Source organism: Coffea eugenioides, unplaced genomic scaffold, assembly GCF_003713205.1.
Source record: "Coffea eugenioides isolate CCC68of unplaced genomic scaffold, Ceug_1.0 ScVebR1_2163;HRSCAF=3142, whole genome shotgun sequence".
NCBI classification, from domain to species: domain Eukaryota; kingdom Viridiplantae; phylum Streptophyta; class Magnoliopsida; order Gentianales; family Rubiaceae; genus Coffea; species Coffea eugenioides.
The window spans coordinates 1-19,416 of record NW_020862626.1 but is presented as its reverse complement, the minus strand read 5'-3'; the positions used below and the strand labels follow the sequence as shown (position 1 = coordinate 19,416).

Sequence of the window (19,416 nt, the reverse complement as noted above, 5' to 3'; positions counted from 1 at the left end):
GTTTGCAGCAGCTAGCCGAGGGTGTGAGCTCCATTTGAGGTAACTTCTGAACTGAAATTAGTTGGTTATAGGCAAGTGAGGTCAGCTATGGACTTGCATGTGGTGTTTGTGAGGTTAGATGAGGAATTGTGACTTAAGAAATCTGATTTGGAAAAGAATTAAAGCTGTCGAAAGTTTGAAGCTGGAATTGCAGCTTGTTTCTGGAATATTTCGGTTCTTACTTTGCTAGCTGTGACCATCTGAGTACCCAAGTGTAATTAGCCGAATGAAAACCTGATGATTAAGATGTCTAGGACCTTGCATGTTAATTCTATGTAGCTGATTGATGAATTAAGGAGCTTAGGAAATTCTGTTTCGATGGAAAATTTCTGCCGAGAGTTTGTCTTGAATAATGTAGCTTCATTTAGTTTAATCTTGTTGCTTTTAAGCTTATAACCATAACTAACTAGATAATAACAAGATAAATGAGCCTTGCATGTAGTTAATTAATGGGTTTAAACCAGAAAAATTAAATGAGATAGAAATCTGCTACATGCATGATCATCCGTGGCTTGTTGGAAGATTTCTGGAAATTTGGATGATTTTTGTTGTTGATCGAATCTGAGTTTTGAACTAGAAATGTTAATCAGTTAGTTAAGTAATTGCATGTTGAATTTGAGTACTTAAATCACTGAATGAGCTGAGGAAATATGTGATTTAAGACTAACAAGCTGCTGGAATTTTTCTTTGGTAACCCAAGAGACTTGAGCTGGAAATTTTAGATGACTATAGTTGTTGTTTGCATATGATAGTGAACTGGAAATGCTAATCCGTTAACTAAGTGTTTACAGGTCAAATTTGAGTAAGTAATACTACGTTTTAGCCAAGAAAATATTGGATTTATGAACACTTAAGTTCTGGAAAATTTTGATGGCCGTGAGTTTGAGCAGGGAATTTCGGCTTTAGTTTGTTTGATGATCTGAGCTTAGTCTTGAACCAATTTGATAAATAGCCTTTTATTTGGTATTTGCTACGGTGAAAGGGATAGAAAATCATGGCAGAAAATGGCAGCAAATGAAACATTTCAGAAGCTGAAGTTTCTTGCCATTGCACGCATGCTTTCCAGATTTTTTTTTATGATATTTGGCTGAGTTTTGCTTGTTTGGATTGGGATGTTTATGTGGTTAGTTCCTTAGCCTAAAACTGTGATGTTGGGAACGAAATGCAGCTGGTTTCTTTCTCAAATTAGTTGCGGAGGCCTGTGTATAAAATCTGCTGCAATGAACTTGAAAGTTGTCGGCTTGTTGCAGCAGCTTTTCCTTGTTTTTTTGACAATGAAATTAGCTGCGTACTGAATGAGGTTTTGGGTTTGTTTGATTTGCTGATTCGTTTGGCTGTTTGAGCATATATATAACTTGTAGCAAGTGCGAAGCCATTGCAATCTACAACATGGCAAGCCCGGTCATTGCAACCATAGTATTACTTGAATTTCTTTTAAAACACTTTTTGCTGCATTTTTCTTGACTAGCTGTTTTTTTTACAATCTTGGGAATGTGCAAATGTATTTTGTTTAATGGTAATAATGGATTGAGGTTTTTACACCTGAGTTTTGGTTGAAGTCACTTTGCACAGATACGTTTCGGTCGAAAAAGAAATCTCGCAGAAAGAATGGTAGTTGTTTTTGCGTCTACCTTGCTGCACATTTCCTCCATTTTGGTTCTTCATTGGTCTTCATTTGATTTTCTGTGGTTTAGTGTTCATGTTTGGATGTCCAGTTGTCAAGTGGTGCTGAGAGATGATCTTTGTTAGTTTTGTTTGGAGTCTTGGTAGGAAATCTGCATTCGGAAGATTGAAGTTGCTAGAAAGCCTCAAATGAATGTTGCATAAGAAATTTCCTGCGTAGCATGCATGCAAAAGACTTCAGAAAATTACATTTTGGCCCCCAAGTCTCCCTTTGTTCCGTTATGGCCCAAATAATTGGGAGAATCAATCAATTTGACCCTTCAAATTTCTTTTTCCTTTCAATTAGGCCCAATTTGGCAAACATAGGCTGTTTAAGTTATTTAAATGCTTGAACATCTATGTAATTATGTGTGATTACTTGACCTTTTCATTACTTATGAGTTTTGAAGCTTCCCAAAAATGTGTTAATTGAGTTTGAATGATTGGTCGATTTCGCAATTGGGGCCTTGGTAGTTTTTCCATCTTAAAAGTTTGACCAATAGCTTTTACTTTCTCGGAAGTTATGCATTATTTGATTGCTTTTAGGTTGCAATTAGGCGGGCTTTGCTGATTTTTGCTTATACTTTACTATTAAATTGGTGCCTTGACCATTTTATTGTTTTGAAGCCATTTTTTCTTCATTTGCTTACCATTGCGAGGAGGTATAATTTCATTTACCTTTTTTGTTTCTCCCTATGTGATCCAATGTGCTAGATGAGATTTGCATGTCTACTTGGTTTTTTTTAACTTTCATTAATCTATTTCATTTATTTACTTTTGTTTTATTAAGTTTTTCTTCTATTTTATCTTATTTTATGGGGTATGTGTACACCTCTTGGCTTGTAAGTTTTCCTTTTTATTTTATCTGATGGGGTATGTGTACACCTCTTGGCTTGTAATAGAATAGGACTTGAAGGAGCATTGGATGAAGACCTATTGAAGACATGTGCCTAGCTAGCAAAATGTAATAGGTCCATTAGCTTGATTGTGTGTTTTCGTTGTTATGTGTTAATTTGCTTTATTAGGTTTTTGCATCTAGTCGAGCATGCTAAGTGTTACGTGCTACGTGTTTATGAGTTGTTTTGGCATGTCTACTCGCTTTCCATAGCCTGAATGAATGTGATGAATGAATATACGTTTCCACTAGTCCAACGCTAGTAGGAATTCCTAGATATGGGCTAGTCCAACGCTAGACCCTTAGGGACCCTCCTCGCTATTTCACATTCGCATGCTCCACTACATTTCATGCATTTTTTTAGTTTTTATGGCATTTGGCATGTCCCTATAACCTTTTCCCTTTCATTTTAGGCCTTTGCATTTCATGCTAGTTATAGGGTCCATTTGCCTGAGAAACCCCCTTGGGTAAGGGAAACGAGCGAGTGTGGCTTCAAAATAGCCTTAGCACGCCAGTTTTTCCTTCTAATCAAAGGGAAAATTAAAATCACAAAAACTAGAGGTCATTCCCGTACCCGACCTGATGCATCCCTCTAGGATCATGCACTTTCATATCATTTTCTCATTATTTTCCTCACTAATTATATATTGTAATTCACATGCCATATTCACACACTTCTTTTCCTTCTTTACTTTCTACCTCACACTTTGCACCCATTTATACCTATATATTTATATTTTCATCCATTTGCACACTAACACTTATATTTTCATCCATTTGCACACAAACACTTTTTCTCAAATTGCACACATGCACTTTTCTACACCTTGCACACTTACACTCTTATTTGAGTCCTCATTTGCATCATTCATGATTTTCTATGAGGTCTTTCCTTATTGACCTTCACAATTCATGTGAATGGGATCAAAAGCCTCATCAGAGACATTTCTTAGACTTAAGATTGCATTTCTCATTCATTAGTCAAATCCAATTTGCAATACATACTTTGGGTAGAAAATATAGGAAAATAAGGGTTAAATCACGCAACTAGCCTTGGTTAGGTCGAAGGGGTGCCTTGGATTTTTATCCTTGCCTTCCCCTTCGTCAAATGTGACTCCCGAACCTTTTTCTTTGTTTTACGTGGACTAGGAGTCGTTTAAAAAGGGTTTTCTTACTTTTTTTCCTTAAAAAAATTCATTTTTTTTGGGTGACTTGGTACACCCTAACTCTATACCAAGTGGCGACTCCATTTTTCATATAAAAACCCTTTTTGAACTATTTTTCTTGGGTCAAATCGTCGCATTTTCAAAAGTCCCATTTAAACCCATTTTTGTTTTTATCAACAAAATTTATTTTTCCCAAAATCAATAAATTCACAAAAAAAAACAATCATTTTATTTTTTTAAAAAAAGTGGGGCGCGACACCCTTTTTATATTTTTATTAATAATCTGTGCGAATTATTATTTCTCATGAATCCAAATTTGGGATCTTCTTCATTTATTCATTTTGCATTTTTGAAGAATACTATATAACTCCAAACTCTGTAAACAGCTATATATAGAGCCTAATATATAAACCAAAAGACAAAATCACCTGACAAATGCAAAATTTTCCTGGCAGGTATATGAGGTATGCCACTTTCAAAATTGTTATATTTTTTTCATTATTTGTCGTTTAATTTCTGTCATTAATCACATTATCTTGTTGATCACATAATTAATACGTTAATCTACTCTATCAATGTGGTAAAAATTAACTATGTATAAAAGTGTTTCTTTTTTCGGCCTTTCATTCTCATTTGGTGAATCCACCAAATCCCCAAAAGACCATTTCATCACTCTATGATTTTTCCCTTATCTTCTTTCTATGCCAAGTTTACAAAAATAAATGACAGGAAAAACATAACTATACATATTCTACCAATTGTTTATATGATCATATTTCCAAATGAAAGCTAAGAAAAGCTCAATTCTGTTTTCCTGAATACAAACAAAAAATTGCACAGCCAAAAAACTGCAAAGCCAAGGCTTTTTCACCTTTCCCTTCTCTCTTCCGCTACCACCAGCAACTATAACTCTGCAAGGCATAGGTTTTCAAATTTTTGTCCATGACAATGACGATACACGTAGTTTTCTAGTGTAAGAAGTCTCAAATTTATTAACTCAAAATTATATTGGTGTCAAAATTTGTGACTTTGGAACTTTTCCACAATGAGAAACTCGAAATGATGTTAATCAAAGATTATTTTGGTTTTTCTCCTCTATCGGTCAGGTTATTGGCATATAACTTTTTCTTTTAATGCATATTTTGGATTGACAAATGCAAATTCTTGTGCCAGAAGTATCTTATGCATCGTGCTTATCATCATCTCTCTTTTTGTTTGTTGTGGTAAGTTGCAAAGAATGTTTGCCTCTTGGACTCTACTTCGATGTCCTGTAGTTAGAATATTTTGTTAGTGATGTTTTTTACCACAACTGGCGATATTCTTGCATTACCTTTTTAGCTTGAGGTTCTACTTTGAGATGAACTGGATTTGTTTTTCCAAACGCTTTAGGATCTTATTGCCTTGAATAATGAAGCAAAAGTAGTGTGCTAATCTGAAAAGGCTGCTTAGAAGGAAGCTTGACAAGAAGGTATAGCATTCTGATTTTGAGGGATATGCTAATTTATTAGTCACATAGTGGTTGGATGAGTCAGTAGGCAGCCTGAGGTAAAGTTGTTTTCTCTTCTTGCATCTCTTGCTGATCTTCTAATTGGTATACTAATGTGATTGGATTTTGAAGATTTCATACAACTGTTTATCAACTTGGAAGTAAGCCTGCTTTGTTGTCTGCTATATCATTATTGGATAGTTCAACTGATGCATTGGATCATAGCTTTCCACGATAACACTGAGGCGCTCTGCCTTGTCTATTGAAGCAGTCAACTGAGTTCTGAACGGATTAGCTCCTTTGGTGATGGCTCAATCATTTCATACTTATCCGTGACTTTTTCTGTCTTTAGCACAAACAATTGATGAAATGTTGAAAGGTAATATAAAAATCTTAAATGTAGTTTTCTCATTCTCATAAGTATGGTGTTGCGTATTCCAGATACTCAATTACCCACGACACTATCTGGCAGGTTACCTTGGAATTGATAGGCAATGTACATGTGCTTATTGTACGTATTTGATTCTTCTCAGCTCCAGGACCAAAAAATGGTAATGCTGGAAAATGGATTTGTCTACTGACTGCATCCATTGTTTCTTCCTATTCCGTGGAAGCCTGCAGACATCTTGTGGACATTATTTCCATTTTAAGTACTTTTGCGAAACCTAATGATTAAGAAATTTGACAAATTGATTCATGTTGGGGAAAACAAGTTTAGCTCTTTACTGTTCTGAATGAAACCTGTTTCATATGGATGACTTATTATTGAAAACAGTGTTTGGAGTCTAATCTGCTAGTTTTCTAGAACTGCTATTTCTGTCTTATATCAATTCAATAGATATTGGGCTTCTAACTCTGTGCTCTTTAGAAACCCAAGTAATTGCTCCTTGCACGTAAATGTTGTTGATGGATTTGTCTGATCTGCCAAAACTGATGTGATAGGTCAATTTTTGCTTCACCTCTGTAAAGTTGAGTGTACCAGGCTGGACATACACATCGACACCTGGAATCAACCCAATGTCAATGTAATAAGTTGAGCTAGCTTTTCCGATATTTGTTACTGTCCTTGTGTACGTCTTACTAGCAGATCCAAGTTGAAGGGAAAATGACGGATAATTTAGCTGTGCTTCTGGTATGCTGGAGACACTGGCACACGTTACAGGGTCCCGCACGATAATTGCAATTTCTTTGTCTGTGTATCCCAAACCACACAAATAAGGAACGTAGTCGACAGGTTGAATATCATATATGAGCCCAGGATCAGTAGCTCTCGAGGGGTTTACATGGCCAGCTCCAGTGGCAAATACATCTGCAGGAAGCATCCTTTCGTCAAGGATGAGGTCATTATTGACATTCAAGAGATTCGCAGTGGTCATGATAGCAGCAAGTTTGTGTTGTTCTCCAGAGAGATAGGCCATGCAGCAAGAATGCTGACACCAGGGCCAATAATGTCGGGCTTCAAAATGCCTGGGCTTGACAAGCTGTGGCCTCTTGAGGAGAATGATGTAATTGCAGGTGCATCCTGTCCTCCTATAACTGTTCCTTTGAACAGTATCATTGCTACAGGTGTTGACATGGAATTTATGTAAGCCTTGATTGCTTGTCCAGCAGAGAAGCTCACATGTGATGCTGGAAGGACGTGAGCATCAGCTAAAGTACTATATCCATCGGTCTCCTCATTCATGAGAATCATGGCAGCGCCTCCAGCATCCTTCACGGTATGCCCTTTGGCAAATCGAGCAATCTGACCACCTCTCTCACATAATACTACTTTTCCTCTAAGGTCAGTGTTATTCAATGACCCTGGTGCACATAGTGCCGCATTTTGGTCGCCATTCATACCTGCATAGACCAAAGGCAATAATGTCCTGGGGAAACTTTTGGGCTGGAACAGTGACTCTCCTTCAAATTCACCATTGTTTTCTAATAGGGCAGTTGCTCTTATGCTCCTATCCATGGTGCTTGCACCAACTGTTAGTATCCAGGGAGCCTCTTTCGATAAAGAAGCATTAACTGGGCCAGAGTTTCCTGCAGAACAGCTAACAAAAACCCCCTTTTGGATTGCACCGAAAGCTCCAACAGCGATGCCGTCATCGAAGAAAGGAACAGAAACTCCAATTGATAGAGACAGCACATCAATACCTCCTCAACAGCAGTGTCCATTCAGCTAGCATTTCACTAACTGCACATTTATTCCCAGAACAAACTTTATAAATTGCTTAATGTGCATGAGGAGCCATACCAACAGCTGTTCCGTTGGCATTGCCAAACACATTGACATCTTGCACAAAGTTTCCTGCAGCTGTACTTGCTGTATGAGTGCCATGGCCATCAACATCAAGAGGCTGCCCGGGTACATCACTGACAAAATTCCTGGCACCAATGAGTTTGTTATTGCATGCAATTCCATTTAATTCACATTTCCCTTTCCATATAGCTGGTGGAGGTGGCACGCCTTCCTCATCAAAGGAAGGATAGCCTGGTGTAATTCCCGTGTCTAAAACCCCCACAATCACACCTTCTCCCTAGTTTGAGCCTGCCCATAACCCAATGTTCTGGTGCAGCCCCAGGAAGACTGGACTGTGTGTCGTATGCAGGTAAAAGATTCTTCGTGGTCTAGCATATAGAAATCCTTCCTTCTTCTCCATTTCCTTTACTTCTTCTGGTGATAATCTGGCTGCAAAGCCAGTGGCAACATGACGATAGGAATAAACCAGGCGCGATGCATCGTTCGAGCCTGTGGTAGTTTTCGGCATAAAAGAATGGTACCAGTATTGCAGGTCTTCTAAGTTGGTTGAACTTACCCCAGCAGGTAAACTTACATGGACTATATATGTTTCTAAATCTTTCAGCGAAAAGGTGTTACTTGCTGGTACTATTTCCAAAGGCATGACTTCAAATTCCTGAAAAGCTGCTCGAGAGAAACTAACCATGAAGATAAAAGAGACAACTGGGAAACGAGCCATCATCGGCAAATTTCGATATATCCTGCCTTGCATGGTTATAGAGAGTGGCACAGGGTGTGGGACAGAAGATCCGTTGCGGAAAGTATCACTCTGAGTCATCCCAGCTCTATGAACTACTCGCATAGATACATACACGATTATGGAACGTGCCAAGGATAGAGATTTGAACAGAATTATGGGTTTGAACGATGGATGGCAAAAGTTTTTCTGATATTATCACTCAGGATTGCAAACATCGCTTAACAGCGGTGATATGTCCCCCGTGCATAAAACAATTACATTGGCAATTAGTCTTGAGTAAAGTATTAAAAGTTCTATGGCCCCTCGCTGCATCAACTTGCATGATTACCCATCTTTCTTTTGATTTCAGTAGCTGTTAGTTCATAGTTCACAGTCCTGTAAAAGCCTAATTAGAGCGTCCGCCGCCTTTTGAGAATCTATAATGGGGAAGGCTTTTCGTCCTCGTCTCAGTGCTTCGCTCGGTTTCTTGCAGCCAAATAGCACCACTTCTTAAATCAGCTAATATCTTTACGAAGTCTTGTATTGAGAAATTTTTCAGAGATACTGTATGGAAGGGACCAGATTTCCAGAATCTTAAAGATTTCATCAAGAAAAGACGAATTTGTCTTTGTAGGATCTCTTCGAGTGCTCTAGCACAAATTAGTTGCATTTCAATATCTTCACGTTAGGGACAGGCGATGAAAATATTAAACCAATAAAGGAAAATATCCAATTACGTCGAGATCATCTTTGATGGGATGGTGGGAGGTTGCACGTTACGTTGCATGCATTTGAATGGCAGCCATTTGCCTGAACTGGGTCTAACCTAACATTGTGAACTACATCTTGATTTGAAACATTTCTTAGCAGTATCTGAAACGGAAGATCAGAAGTTGGGCTGATTTAAGTTTCCGATATGTAAAGATACATAGCATCTGACGACTAAGATGCTATATGTGGAATCCCTTTTTGCACATTTCATTTCAGTGGTTGAATAATTGAATGAAGAGAGAAGGTTTAACCACTAAGATTTCTTTAATCTAAATTTTGATTACTTTAGTCATAAGATTTTGAAGTCTTGATTAACTGAAATTCAAAATTATCACACTAATTTTACTTTAATCATAAAAATTTTGATTATTTCACATTAGAAATTCGCTGTGCTGTGGACTGAATCTAGACTTCTCTTTGACATGTTAGTTTACTGATTTATTCTTCATGCTGGTCTTGAAGATTTCTTCTCTTTTTCATATTTGTTTCAGACTAAATATAACTACTTTAAAATTGAATACTGGATTAATATTATCATGCTTTTGGATATGGCGCTTATTATTCTAACCTCCGTCCACTTGTCCAAGTAAACAGGTAAATTACCTTGACGTGAAACTTGGAATGGTGAAATCATGAAACTGATAGGGTAACGTAGAATAATTCTATTCTGTGCTCTAAAAGAACAAAATAGGCACCAAAAAAATAAATAGTAAATAAAATCGGTGGACTCGGTCAAGTTTTCATCAACCACGTCCTCCCTGAAGCCAAAATTCTCATACCGCCTATGAGCTCGGCAAGGAATATATATCTGAAAATTCAAGCCATGTCTAGGTGCATTTTTAACCATGTAGCGATTTTGAAAAGAACTTAAATGCACTATATTGCCTGAAGTGTTCACCAAATGCATATCATTAAAAATAAAAAAATGAATGGTTCTTTGCCGCTTAAAAGTGTTGTCATGAAACTACGAGCTGAGTGTGGTTATGCCTCTGATACTTGAAAAATATTGCTACACAAATAGCTGAACCTTCAAAACAAATCTGTTGTAATCAATTCAGTGGGTAGTAATTTGATTATTTAGAAAGCAATTGGAACTTTAGCTGCTAGATTATTACAGGATAACAGCCAACTTCTTCGTTTAGGCAAATTTAACAGAGATTGGACTTCTGACTCTGTGCTTTTCAGAATTCCATGTGATTGCCCCTTGCTCATACCAATTTCCAACGGACATGTTTAGCCTTCTAAAACTTATTTGGTAGGTGATCTTCTGGTTGACCTTTCTGAAGTTGAGCACTCTAGGCTGAACATCGATTTCAACACCCTGAATCTTGTCAATGTCAACATAATATGTTGAAAGAGCCTCGCCAACATTTGTTACTACCCTTTTGTATGTCTGCTTACTAGACTTGAGTTGAATCGCAAATGAAGGATAGTTCAACTCTGCTTCTTGAATTCTGTGGATAGCTGAACATTTAACTGGGCTCTGCACAATTTTCATAATTTGGTCGTCTGTGTAACCCAAGCCACATAAATAGGGAATGTAATCATCTGGTTGTATGTCATATGTTAGCCCGGGGTCAATAGCTCTTGGGGGGTTCACATGGCCAGCACCAGTAGCAAATACGTCTGCAGGAAACATCTGTTCATTGTGGATGTGGCCATCATTTCTGTTCACGAAGCTGGCAGTGGTCATGATAGCTGATTTGATAGCAGCTGGGGACCAATTAGGATGTGCACTTTTTAATAAGGCGGCAATGCCAGTAAGGTGAGGACATGACATTGAGGTACCAGAGAGTATGTTGAATGTTGAACTTGTGTTTGCGATGTTCTCGACAGACTGAGGCCATGCAGCAAGGATGTTAACTCCAGGCCCAATAATGTCAGGTTTCAAAATGCCTGGGCTAGCATTGTTGGGTCCTCTTGAGGAGAATGAGGCAACTGCAGGTGCATTCTTGACTCCTAAAATCGTTCCCTTGAACAGTATTGTTGCTCGAGGCATGGATGTCGAATTTATGTAAGCCTTGATAGCTTGTCCAGCAGCAAAACTCACATGTGTTGCAGGAAGAACATGAAGATCGGCAATAATGGTGTATCCTTCAATCTCCTGGTTCATGATAATCATGGCAGCGCCACCAGCATCCTTCACATTTTGGCCTTGTTCAACTGTTGCCATGAGATCACTTGTCTCGCATAATACAACCTTTCCTTTGACACCGGCCTTTTTCAACGAGTTTTCAGTACATTGTGCAGCAAATGTGTCACCATTCATTCCTAGATAAACTAGAGGTAATAAAGTGGGAGGAAAATCTGTTGGTTGGTATATAGACTGACCATCAAATTCATCGCCGTTGCCTAGTAAGGCTGTTGCCCTAATGTCCCTGTCAATTGTGCTTGCACCAACCGTGAGAATCCAGGGAGCCTCGTTTGATAAAGAACCATTTTCTGGACCAGAGTTGGAAGCAGAACAGCTCACAAAAATGCCCTTTTTATTTGCTTGGAAAGCTCCGAGAGCAATGGGGTCATCAAAGAAAGGAAGTTTAGAAGGTCCACCAAGTGACATGGACAGCATAGTAACATTGTCTTGGATAGCAAAATCCATTGCAGCTACAATGGCGCTCTCAGTACACATTCCAGAAGGATAGCAGGCTCTGTAAATGGACAAGTGTGCACGAGGGGCCATCCCAGCAGCTGTGCCATTGGCTTGGCGCAATACATTTGCACCTTCCACAAAATTTCCAGCAGCTGTGCTAGCAGTATGAGTGCCATGACCAATTTCGTCAAGAGGTTGTCCAGGTTTAGGGCCGAGTAAGTCCCTTGCGCCAATGAGCTTTTTATTGCATCCAGTTCCAACAAACTCACATTTGCCTTTCCAAGAAGGTGGTGGAGGCTGCATACCTTCATCACTAAAGGATGGATGGCCAGGTGTAATTCCACTGTCTATAATGCCTATTATGACACCTTCTCCACGTCCATATTGCCACTGAAATTGGTGGTTGGTATACAGACCCAGGAACTTAGGACTGTGGGTTGTCTGCAGGTTCAAGGTTTTTTCAGGTCTAGCATCTAGAAATCCTTCTTTCTTCTCCATTTCTTTAACTTCCTCAGGTGATAGTTTGGCTGCAAAGCCGGTGAAAACATGTCGGTAGGAATGAACCATGCGCGATGCATCATTCAGGCCTGTTGTATTTTTTGGCAAAAAGGACTGGTACCAGCTTTCCAGGTCATTCAACTGGGTAGAATTATCACCAGCAGGCAGCCTTAAATGAACAATGTAAGTTGTTAAATTTTTTAAGGGGTCTCTCGCTGGCTGTGTTTGGACTGGTACTGGTTTTGTTTCATCAGAAAATGCTGAAGAGAAGTTAAAAAGCAAGAAAGCAATAGGGAAAACAAACATGCCAGCCATGTTTAAAGAACAACAGAGTTTTTCTTCGAGTAATTACAGCTAAAATAACAACATATTTATATACAGATGGGCTGTGTTTTTCTTTGATACGATTCTGAAGTGCATACCAAAAACTGCAAAATTGGGAAAGAGAAGCAATGAATTATCAGGCGTGGCATCTGCATCTTCTAGCAAAAGATATCAAAGTGTGTCAAACTCTAGTTAGAATTTGGAAACACCCCTCAGAATCATCCTTGATAGAATATCTTGTTGGCCATTAGTCTTAGGTAAGTCACTACAGAATTAAACAAAGAATGAATCAACACGATTACTGTTTCTATTTTGATCGTTTTCATTAGTTGTCAATTGCTAAATTGCAGCACTCCAGCTCTGAGAACCACTGATGGCCCTGATTGTTATTTACTTGTATTTGAGAAACTCTTATCGTGATCATTACTTGAATCCGTTATTCGTTTGCTTCATGCCAATTAAAAGTTATTACAATGTCTAGGCTCACTAAATCAATATTACTCTTTTTCAAGTATCATGCTCGATTCTATTTATTCACAAAACTAATTGCGTAACTCAAGAAAAAATCAAGGTTACTGATAATTTGAAAAACAACTAAAGGAGCTGGTTTTATCTGGAACCATTCTACTGTAACGTTAAATTATAGCCTAAAAGAGGAAAAGAAGAAGAAAAAAAAAAACTTCCCTTAACCAGCTACGTCAAAATGGTTTTTCTCATGTATATGTTAAAAAGTATGCGCATATATGTGAAGAAATTAAGACATAAACAAATTGACTAATTTCACATGATTTTATGTGTATGGATCTTTGGCAGGATGGTAGTACGATGAATCTCTCTATAGGCGGTTTTGCGCCTTAAAACACAACTTTGCGAGAGCAAATCAACATAATATTTAGGGTTAAATATAATTTTCCTCTTAAATTCTACTTGTGTTTGAGTGTCATTTTCCACTTTAAAAGGGCTAATGGATTGTCAAGTTACGAACTTTGCCATCACATGATTGATTGTTCAGTCTTGTTGATACCTTCGAATGTTGTCGGGAAATTAAATGCGTTTGACACATTAGTTATTAGTTAACATCCACTGAATTTTCTCTCTTTGGCTAGCTAGCTCTAGACTCTAGTTCGTTTTCTTCCTTGTGCTGTGTACGTCGAAAGCACCTAAACAATAAAGAGAATTCTAAGGTAATGATGTTCAAGCCTTCAGTTCTACGACTTGAGTGCTTGTGCTTTTATGAAATTCAATTCACAAGTATTTTTGTCAAGAAAACGTATTATAACGACACACAATACTAAAATAGTCAAAAAAAAAAAAAAACACTTGGTTGATTCTAAAATGTAAAAGTTGTGTTGGTAAATATTTTGTAAAGTTATGTCATGGTCTACATTGATAATTGGAATTGAAACCACTTAAACTTTTTATTGTCAATTAAAAAAAAAACAGGAACTCTTGTCATGTCGAAAAGAAAATGAAAATAGTTAAGAAGAAGGCTCCACCACGTCGCACAACGAAATAGAGACAAAACTGAAAAGAAGCAGCGAGTTAGGCACATGTAGAGTGCATCGTGACATGGGATGTCATCTGCGTTACGACTAGGGATGCAAATGAACCTAGTAACTCGCGACCTTGTCGATCAAATGAGTCGAGTATCGATCATTTGTTTAAGTTCGATAGCTTGTCAAGTCTAATTAAGCAGTACCTACTATATATAAAGAAACATATTTATAATATATATATGTATTTATTTGTTTATTTATTTATTCATTCATTTATTTGTTAATATAATATATATATATATATTAGTGTGTACTAAATTACATATTTAGGTATTAAGTTCTTCTAAATTTCAAAAATACCTCTTTTGCTATGATAAGGAAAGAAGGGTTAAAATGTAAATTAGTGCACAAATGACAAAACAATGTCAAAAAACTCTCAAAACATCGACCATAGAAGCATTTTAACACCTTTGAAAAATGGAAAGAACCCTAGCTGCCATCTCACCACCTCAGTTCTCTTTTCTTACTGCGATGTGAAATCGCAAAATTTTCACAAAAAAATTTTGACTTCTACTCACCATGTCAAGAACCCTAGCTGCCGTCATCCAGGCTTTGCTATCATCAAGCTGAGCTTGGGATTAGATATAGGCTTTTTTTTTTCCTTTACTTTTATTCTTTGATATTATTGTTGATATTAGATATAAGAACATTAATAAGTTTCTTTTCGAGCTTTTGAAGAGAAATTTTGTAGTTGTATGAACTCTTAATTAACATATGAAATTTTAGCAAAAAAACCCTAATTTTTTTTCTGATTTTCGAATTTTCTGTGGAAATTTATTGGAATTGCCTACTTAATGGCTAGTTTGTGAGTTGAGGATAGAAAAGAAAAGAAGAGAAAGTTTAAGTTATGAGAGAAAAGAAAGGATAAGAAAAGAAGAGAAGAGATTTTAATATTATTTGGGAGTTTATGAAAGAAAGGAGGTGATTTTGGACACATTGATCAATAAATATTTCATTCAATAACTTTTTAACGATAAAATGGGCAATTTAAAAAAAAATTGCAGCCTTTCCTTAGCTTTCATTTGCTTTCTGCCCGATTTGGGTTGGAAATTTTTTTAAACTGTAGCAGCCTCTTTTTCCTTCCAAATCAGTCAGATTCTCTTCCTTTCTATTTCACTTAAAACTCTCAAACATGGGAAATGCTACCTTTCTCTTCCTTTTTTTTCTTTTTTGCTCAAATCTCATCTCCCAAACTAGGCATAAGAGTTAAACCCAACGAAGGAAGGAAGAGTTTACAAGAAAATCATGACTAGCAGTGCTCCCTCAACTAGTTGTTCTGCATAATCCACAAGGATAGGTAAGTCTTTGATCTCCTTCAACTGCACATTTTAGTTGATTTTTGCACTTGATTTTACTTAAAATATTGACAGTCAAAATTTACAAGCTTTATTTCTAGTAGAACTTTTTAAAAATAAGATGAATCTGAATATTTGCCTTGTTTGCTTTTGGTAAATAATGCTGGAACTCGTGAATTTTGGCAAATACAACTTCATTTCCTTGTTCGATGGTAGTTGGATTTTGGAGGATGATACAAACTTTAGGTCACCTATAGGACCTGAAGTTTCTCACTTCTGTGTATGGCTTTTCATAACAAAAGGATAGCATTATAATATTCTTGTTTAAATAGTTTTTACCCAAGGATGCGGTTCCTAAGAACCTTAGGCTTTTATCTTTTGGCTTTGGGAAAGTTTCTTGACTAGTAATTATCCTTTACAATTCTTTTTGGTCGAAGACTGATCAGTAGCAATATAATAGTAGTCCAACATGGGAACGTGGTTTGGAGTATAAATATGCTACTTAGAAGTTTTTTCGTGGAAGAGTTGACAGTACAATTGTGTAGCGTGTAATGTTTTTAATAAGTTGTAATTCATGACTAATAACTTTCATAATTTTATAGTAGGGACATAATGTTCTGGTATGATTCACAAATATTAGTTGTTCTAGTTTTATATGGCATGATAAGACTTACATTTAAATTTTCTGTATTTTGTCCACCAACCTAAGCCTTCTCCTGCTGGACTTAATTTCTACTAGCCATCAAATATATGAGGCCCTAAGTCGCAGGTGGGAGAGGAAGGAAACGAATAGTATACAAGTCTAGGATTCATGAGATACTAATAATTTGAGTTAATCATTTTGAGTCCGTGAATAGCTCCAAAGCTGTTAGGCCAGCCCTCAACTTCGTAATGTGACATTTAATTTGATATAGAACGAACCTCACATAGTCTTTGCATCCGTTGATCTAAGGATGGGAGCCATCAGTGGAATCCTCCATTGCGGTAGGATCAAGCCAGCCGCACAAATGTGGCATCTAATCTTCAGGTAGAATGTCATATACAAGACCAAGAATGGCAGGCATAGTGGTAGGATCAAGCAGCACAAAATGTGTCATCTAATCTTCAGGTACAATGCCATAGACAAGACCAAGAATGGCAGTGCCAGATAACATGCAAGAGTGGATTCAGGACCTCAAACATTTGACTTCTACGAGACATGTTATGCAAACGTACGGCTTTCAGATTTGTAGCTTTAGAAGGATATTAGCAAGAAAAAAGAATAGTACCATAAAATTCAGTTTCTTGACTAATAACCAAAATGCGTAGAAACTTTAACGGGGGAAAGGCATTACTTTCACCATGTAATAATATATATTGGAAGCAATGACCAATGATTAACATTTTTACTTCCTTGTAATCATCAAGTTAAAACAGCATCAGAATTTGTTGTAGTTATTAGGGTTGAGCTCATATTTAGAAAATAAGAATGTTTTGAACGGTAACATGTATATATATATGAGTACTTATACAAATTCTTCTAAATTAATTATAGAAGCCCTTAAAATTTCACTAACTTCGAGCCCAAAGACCAGAAGGATTAAATACTTCCATTGAAATATTTATTGACAGATCGATGAGTGATTAAGCAAGCGATCTTGCTTAGTTATTGGAATTTAACATATTCTAAAAAAATGACAAATAAAGACAAGAAAAGTACAGACGTGAGATTATTCAGAATCCAAAAAATCGTGAAAGAAAAAGATTAAAATCACAGATGATAAAAGAAAACTCTTCTATCTTGTCTCAGAGAGTCAGAGAAAAGTAGCTGCTACTGGGCTCCTGACGAAGTGCTTGGCAGAAGACCAGATAACAAATCCATGGACTGTGCCACTGAAGCTATTTGCCGTTCGGCTAAAAGTCACTTGATATGTCAACCTCTGGTTCTGCTCTGAAAAGTTGAGTGTTGAAGGCCCAACAGCTACGGAAACACCTGTTGGTGGAATAATCTGGACCTTGTAAGATTCATTAGCATCACCAACATTAGTAACGGTTCTTGTATACGTCTGGGGAGTGCTTGATGATCCTAGTCTGATGGCAAATGAAGGATAATTCAGCTGTGCTTCAGGTATGGTTTCTGTGCAGTTCACCTTTCGTTGTAAAATGATAGCAACTTGTCGACTTGTATAGTTCAAGCCGCACAAATATGGAGTGTAATCTTCAGGAAGGATGTCATAAACAAGTCCAGGGTCATTTGCTTTTGAGGGATTGACATGGCCTGCACCAGTGGCGAAAATGTTAGCAGGAAGGTATCTTTCATCCTCAATAAGCCTGTTCTCAATGTTTAGTAGATCAGCAGTGGTCATGATTGCTGATTTAATAGCAGCCGGAGACCAATCAGGATGGGAACTTTTGAGAAGTGCAGCAATACCGCTAAGATGAGGACAAGACATTGAAGTGCCAGAGATAATGTTGAATGTGGATGTTGCGTTGGTGTTGTTCTCGACAGAGACAGGCCAAGCTGCAAGGATGTTTACTCCAGGACCAATAATATCAGGCTTCAAGATCCCTGGGCTCACCAAGCTAGGACCTCTAGAGGAAAACCCCGCAACAGCTGGAGCATGAACATCTCCAATTATAGTTCCTTTGAACATGATTGTAGCAGTAGGATTGGAAGTTCTGTTTATATAGCTTATGATCTTCTGTCCATCTGCATAACCAATGTGAGTAGCAGGGAGAACATGAGCATCTGCTAATGTAGTATTGGCTCGGGATTGAGTGTTCATGAGTATCATTCCAGCACCGCCAGCATCTTTTATTAATTTGCCTTTTTCAATTCTTGTTGTTGATCCACCTATCATGCACAACACGATCTTGCCCCTGATATCAGTCTTGTTCAGTGTGCTTGAACCACAAGTTGGAGCACCGAAATCACTTGCATTCAATAATCCGGGGTAAATGAGAGGCAGTTGTGTGTGACGGAAATTCTTAGGCTGGAAAAGCGTCTGGCCATCAAATTCTTGATTGTCTCCAAGCACAGCAGTGGCCGTTGTTTTTCTATCAATGGTACTTGCACCAACTGTGAGAATCCAAGGGGCCTCATTTGCCAAAGAGCTACTGAATGGACCGTTGTTTCCGGCTGAGCAGCTCACAAAGATCCCTTTCTCCATTGCACTGAATGCACCAAGTGCTATGTTGTCATCATAGAAAGAACTAGAAAACCCACCAATCGAAATGGAAAGAATGTCGACGCCATCATCAATTGCAACATCCATTGCAGCCAGTATGTCACTTTCTGGGCAAGAACTTGAACATACTTTGTACATGGCCACATGAGCAAATGGTGCAATTCCAACTGCAGTCCCGTTAGCATTGCCAAATACATTAGCCCCTTTGACAAAGTTTCCAGCTGCTGTACTTGCAGTATGAGTTCCATGGCCTTCTTCATCTAAGGGCGTCCCTCCTCCAGCACTCCTAAAAAACCTTGCTCCAATGAGTTTGTTGTTACATGCTCCAGTGAAATTGAACTCACATCTTCCCTTCCACTTAGCAGGTGGAGGAGGCATCCCTTCGTCCGCAAAAGACGGATGATCAGGCCTAATTCCGGTGTCCAACACTCCAATAATTGTCCCCCTTCCATAATTTGACTCCTTCCAAAAGCCAAAATTTTGGTGCAAACCAAGAAAATCAGGAGAATGAGTTGTATGTAATGATACAACTTTTTGAGGCCGCGCGGATACAAATCCTTCCACATTTTCCAATGCTTTCACTTCCTCAGAAGATAATTTGGCTGCAAAGCCTGTGAAAACATTGTGATAGGAATAAACCATGCGTGGCTCCTCATTTGTGTCGGCTGTGGTGGCTGGTAAAAATGAGCTGTACCAGCTGTCCAAACTTTCCAAGTCACTTAAAACCTTGCTTGCAGGAGGTTTTTGTACGTGAACAATGTAAGTTTCTAACTCAATCTGGTTAGAAACATCACTTGCAACTAGTATTGCAAGCGATGAATGTAGGAAAAGAATGAAAAAGAGAGTAATTGAAGCCATAGAAGCCATGAATATTGAAGAAATTGAAGATGGTTAAATGTAATGAAAAATGTTTTTGGCTGAGAATTGCCTTGGAGAAGACTTACAAACTACTACTATTTATAATGTGTTTGATGATATTAATTTATGTGGAGAGTCTTTTT

At 37.8% G+C, this 19,416-nt stretch overlaps 2 protein-coding genes and 1 pseudogene across 2 annotated transcripts; all 3 read right to left on the bottom strand.

Annotated features, from left to right (window-relative positions):
• Positions 1–6,069: 6,069 nt before the first annotated feature.
• LOC113756300 lies at positions 6,070–8,488 on the bottom strand (annotated as a pseudogene).
• A 1,635-nt stretch (positions 8,489–10,123) lies between these two features.
• On the bottom strand, positions 10,124–12,388 carry LOC113756299 (subtilisin-like protease SBT1.7). The gene has a single exon (XM_027300022.1). It carries the CDS (start codon positions 12,386–12,388, stop codon positions 10,124–10,126), a length of 2,265 nt encoding a protein of 754 aa, XP_027155823.1.
• A 4,653-nt stretch (positions 12,389–17,041) lies between these two features.
• LOC113756298 (subtilisin-like protease SBT1.7) lies at positions 17,042–19,282 on the bottom strand. The gene has a single exon (XM_027300021.1). It carries the CDS (start codon positions 19,280–19,282, stop codon positions 17,042–17,044), a length of 2,241 nt encoding a protein of 746 aa, XP_027155822.1.
• Positions 19,283–19,416: the final 134 nt, after the last annotated feature.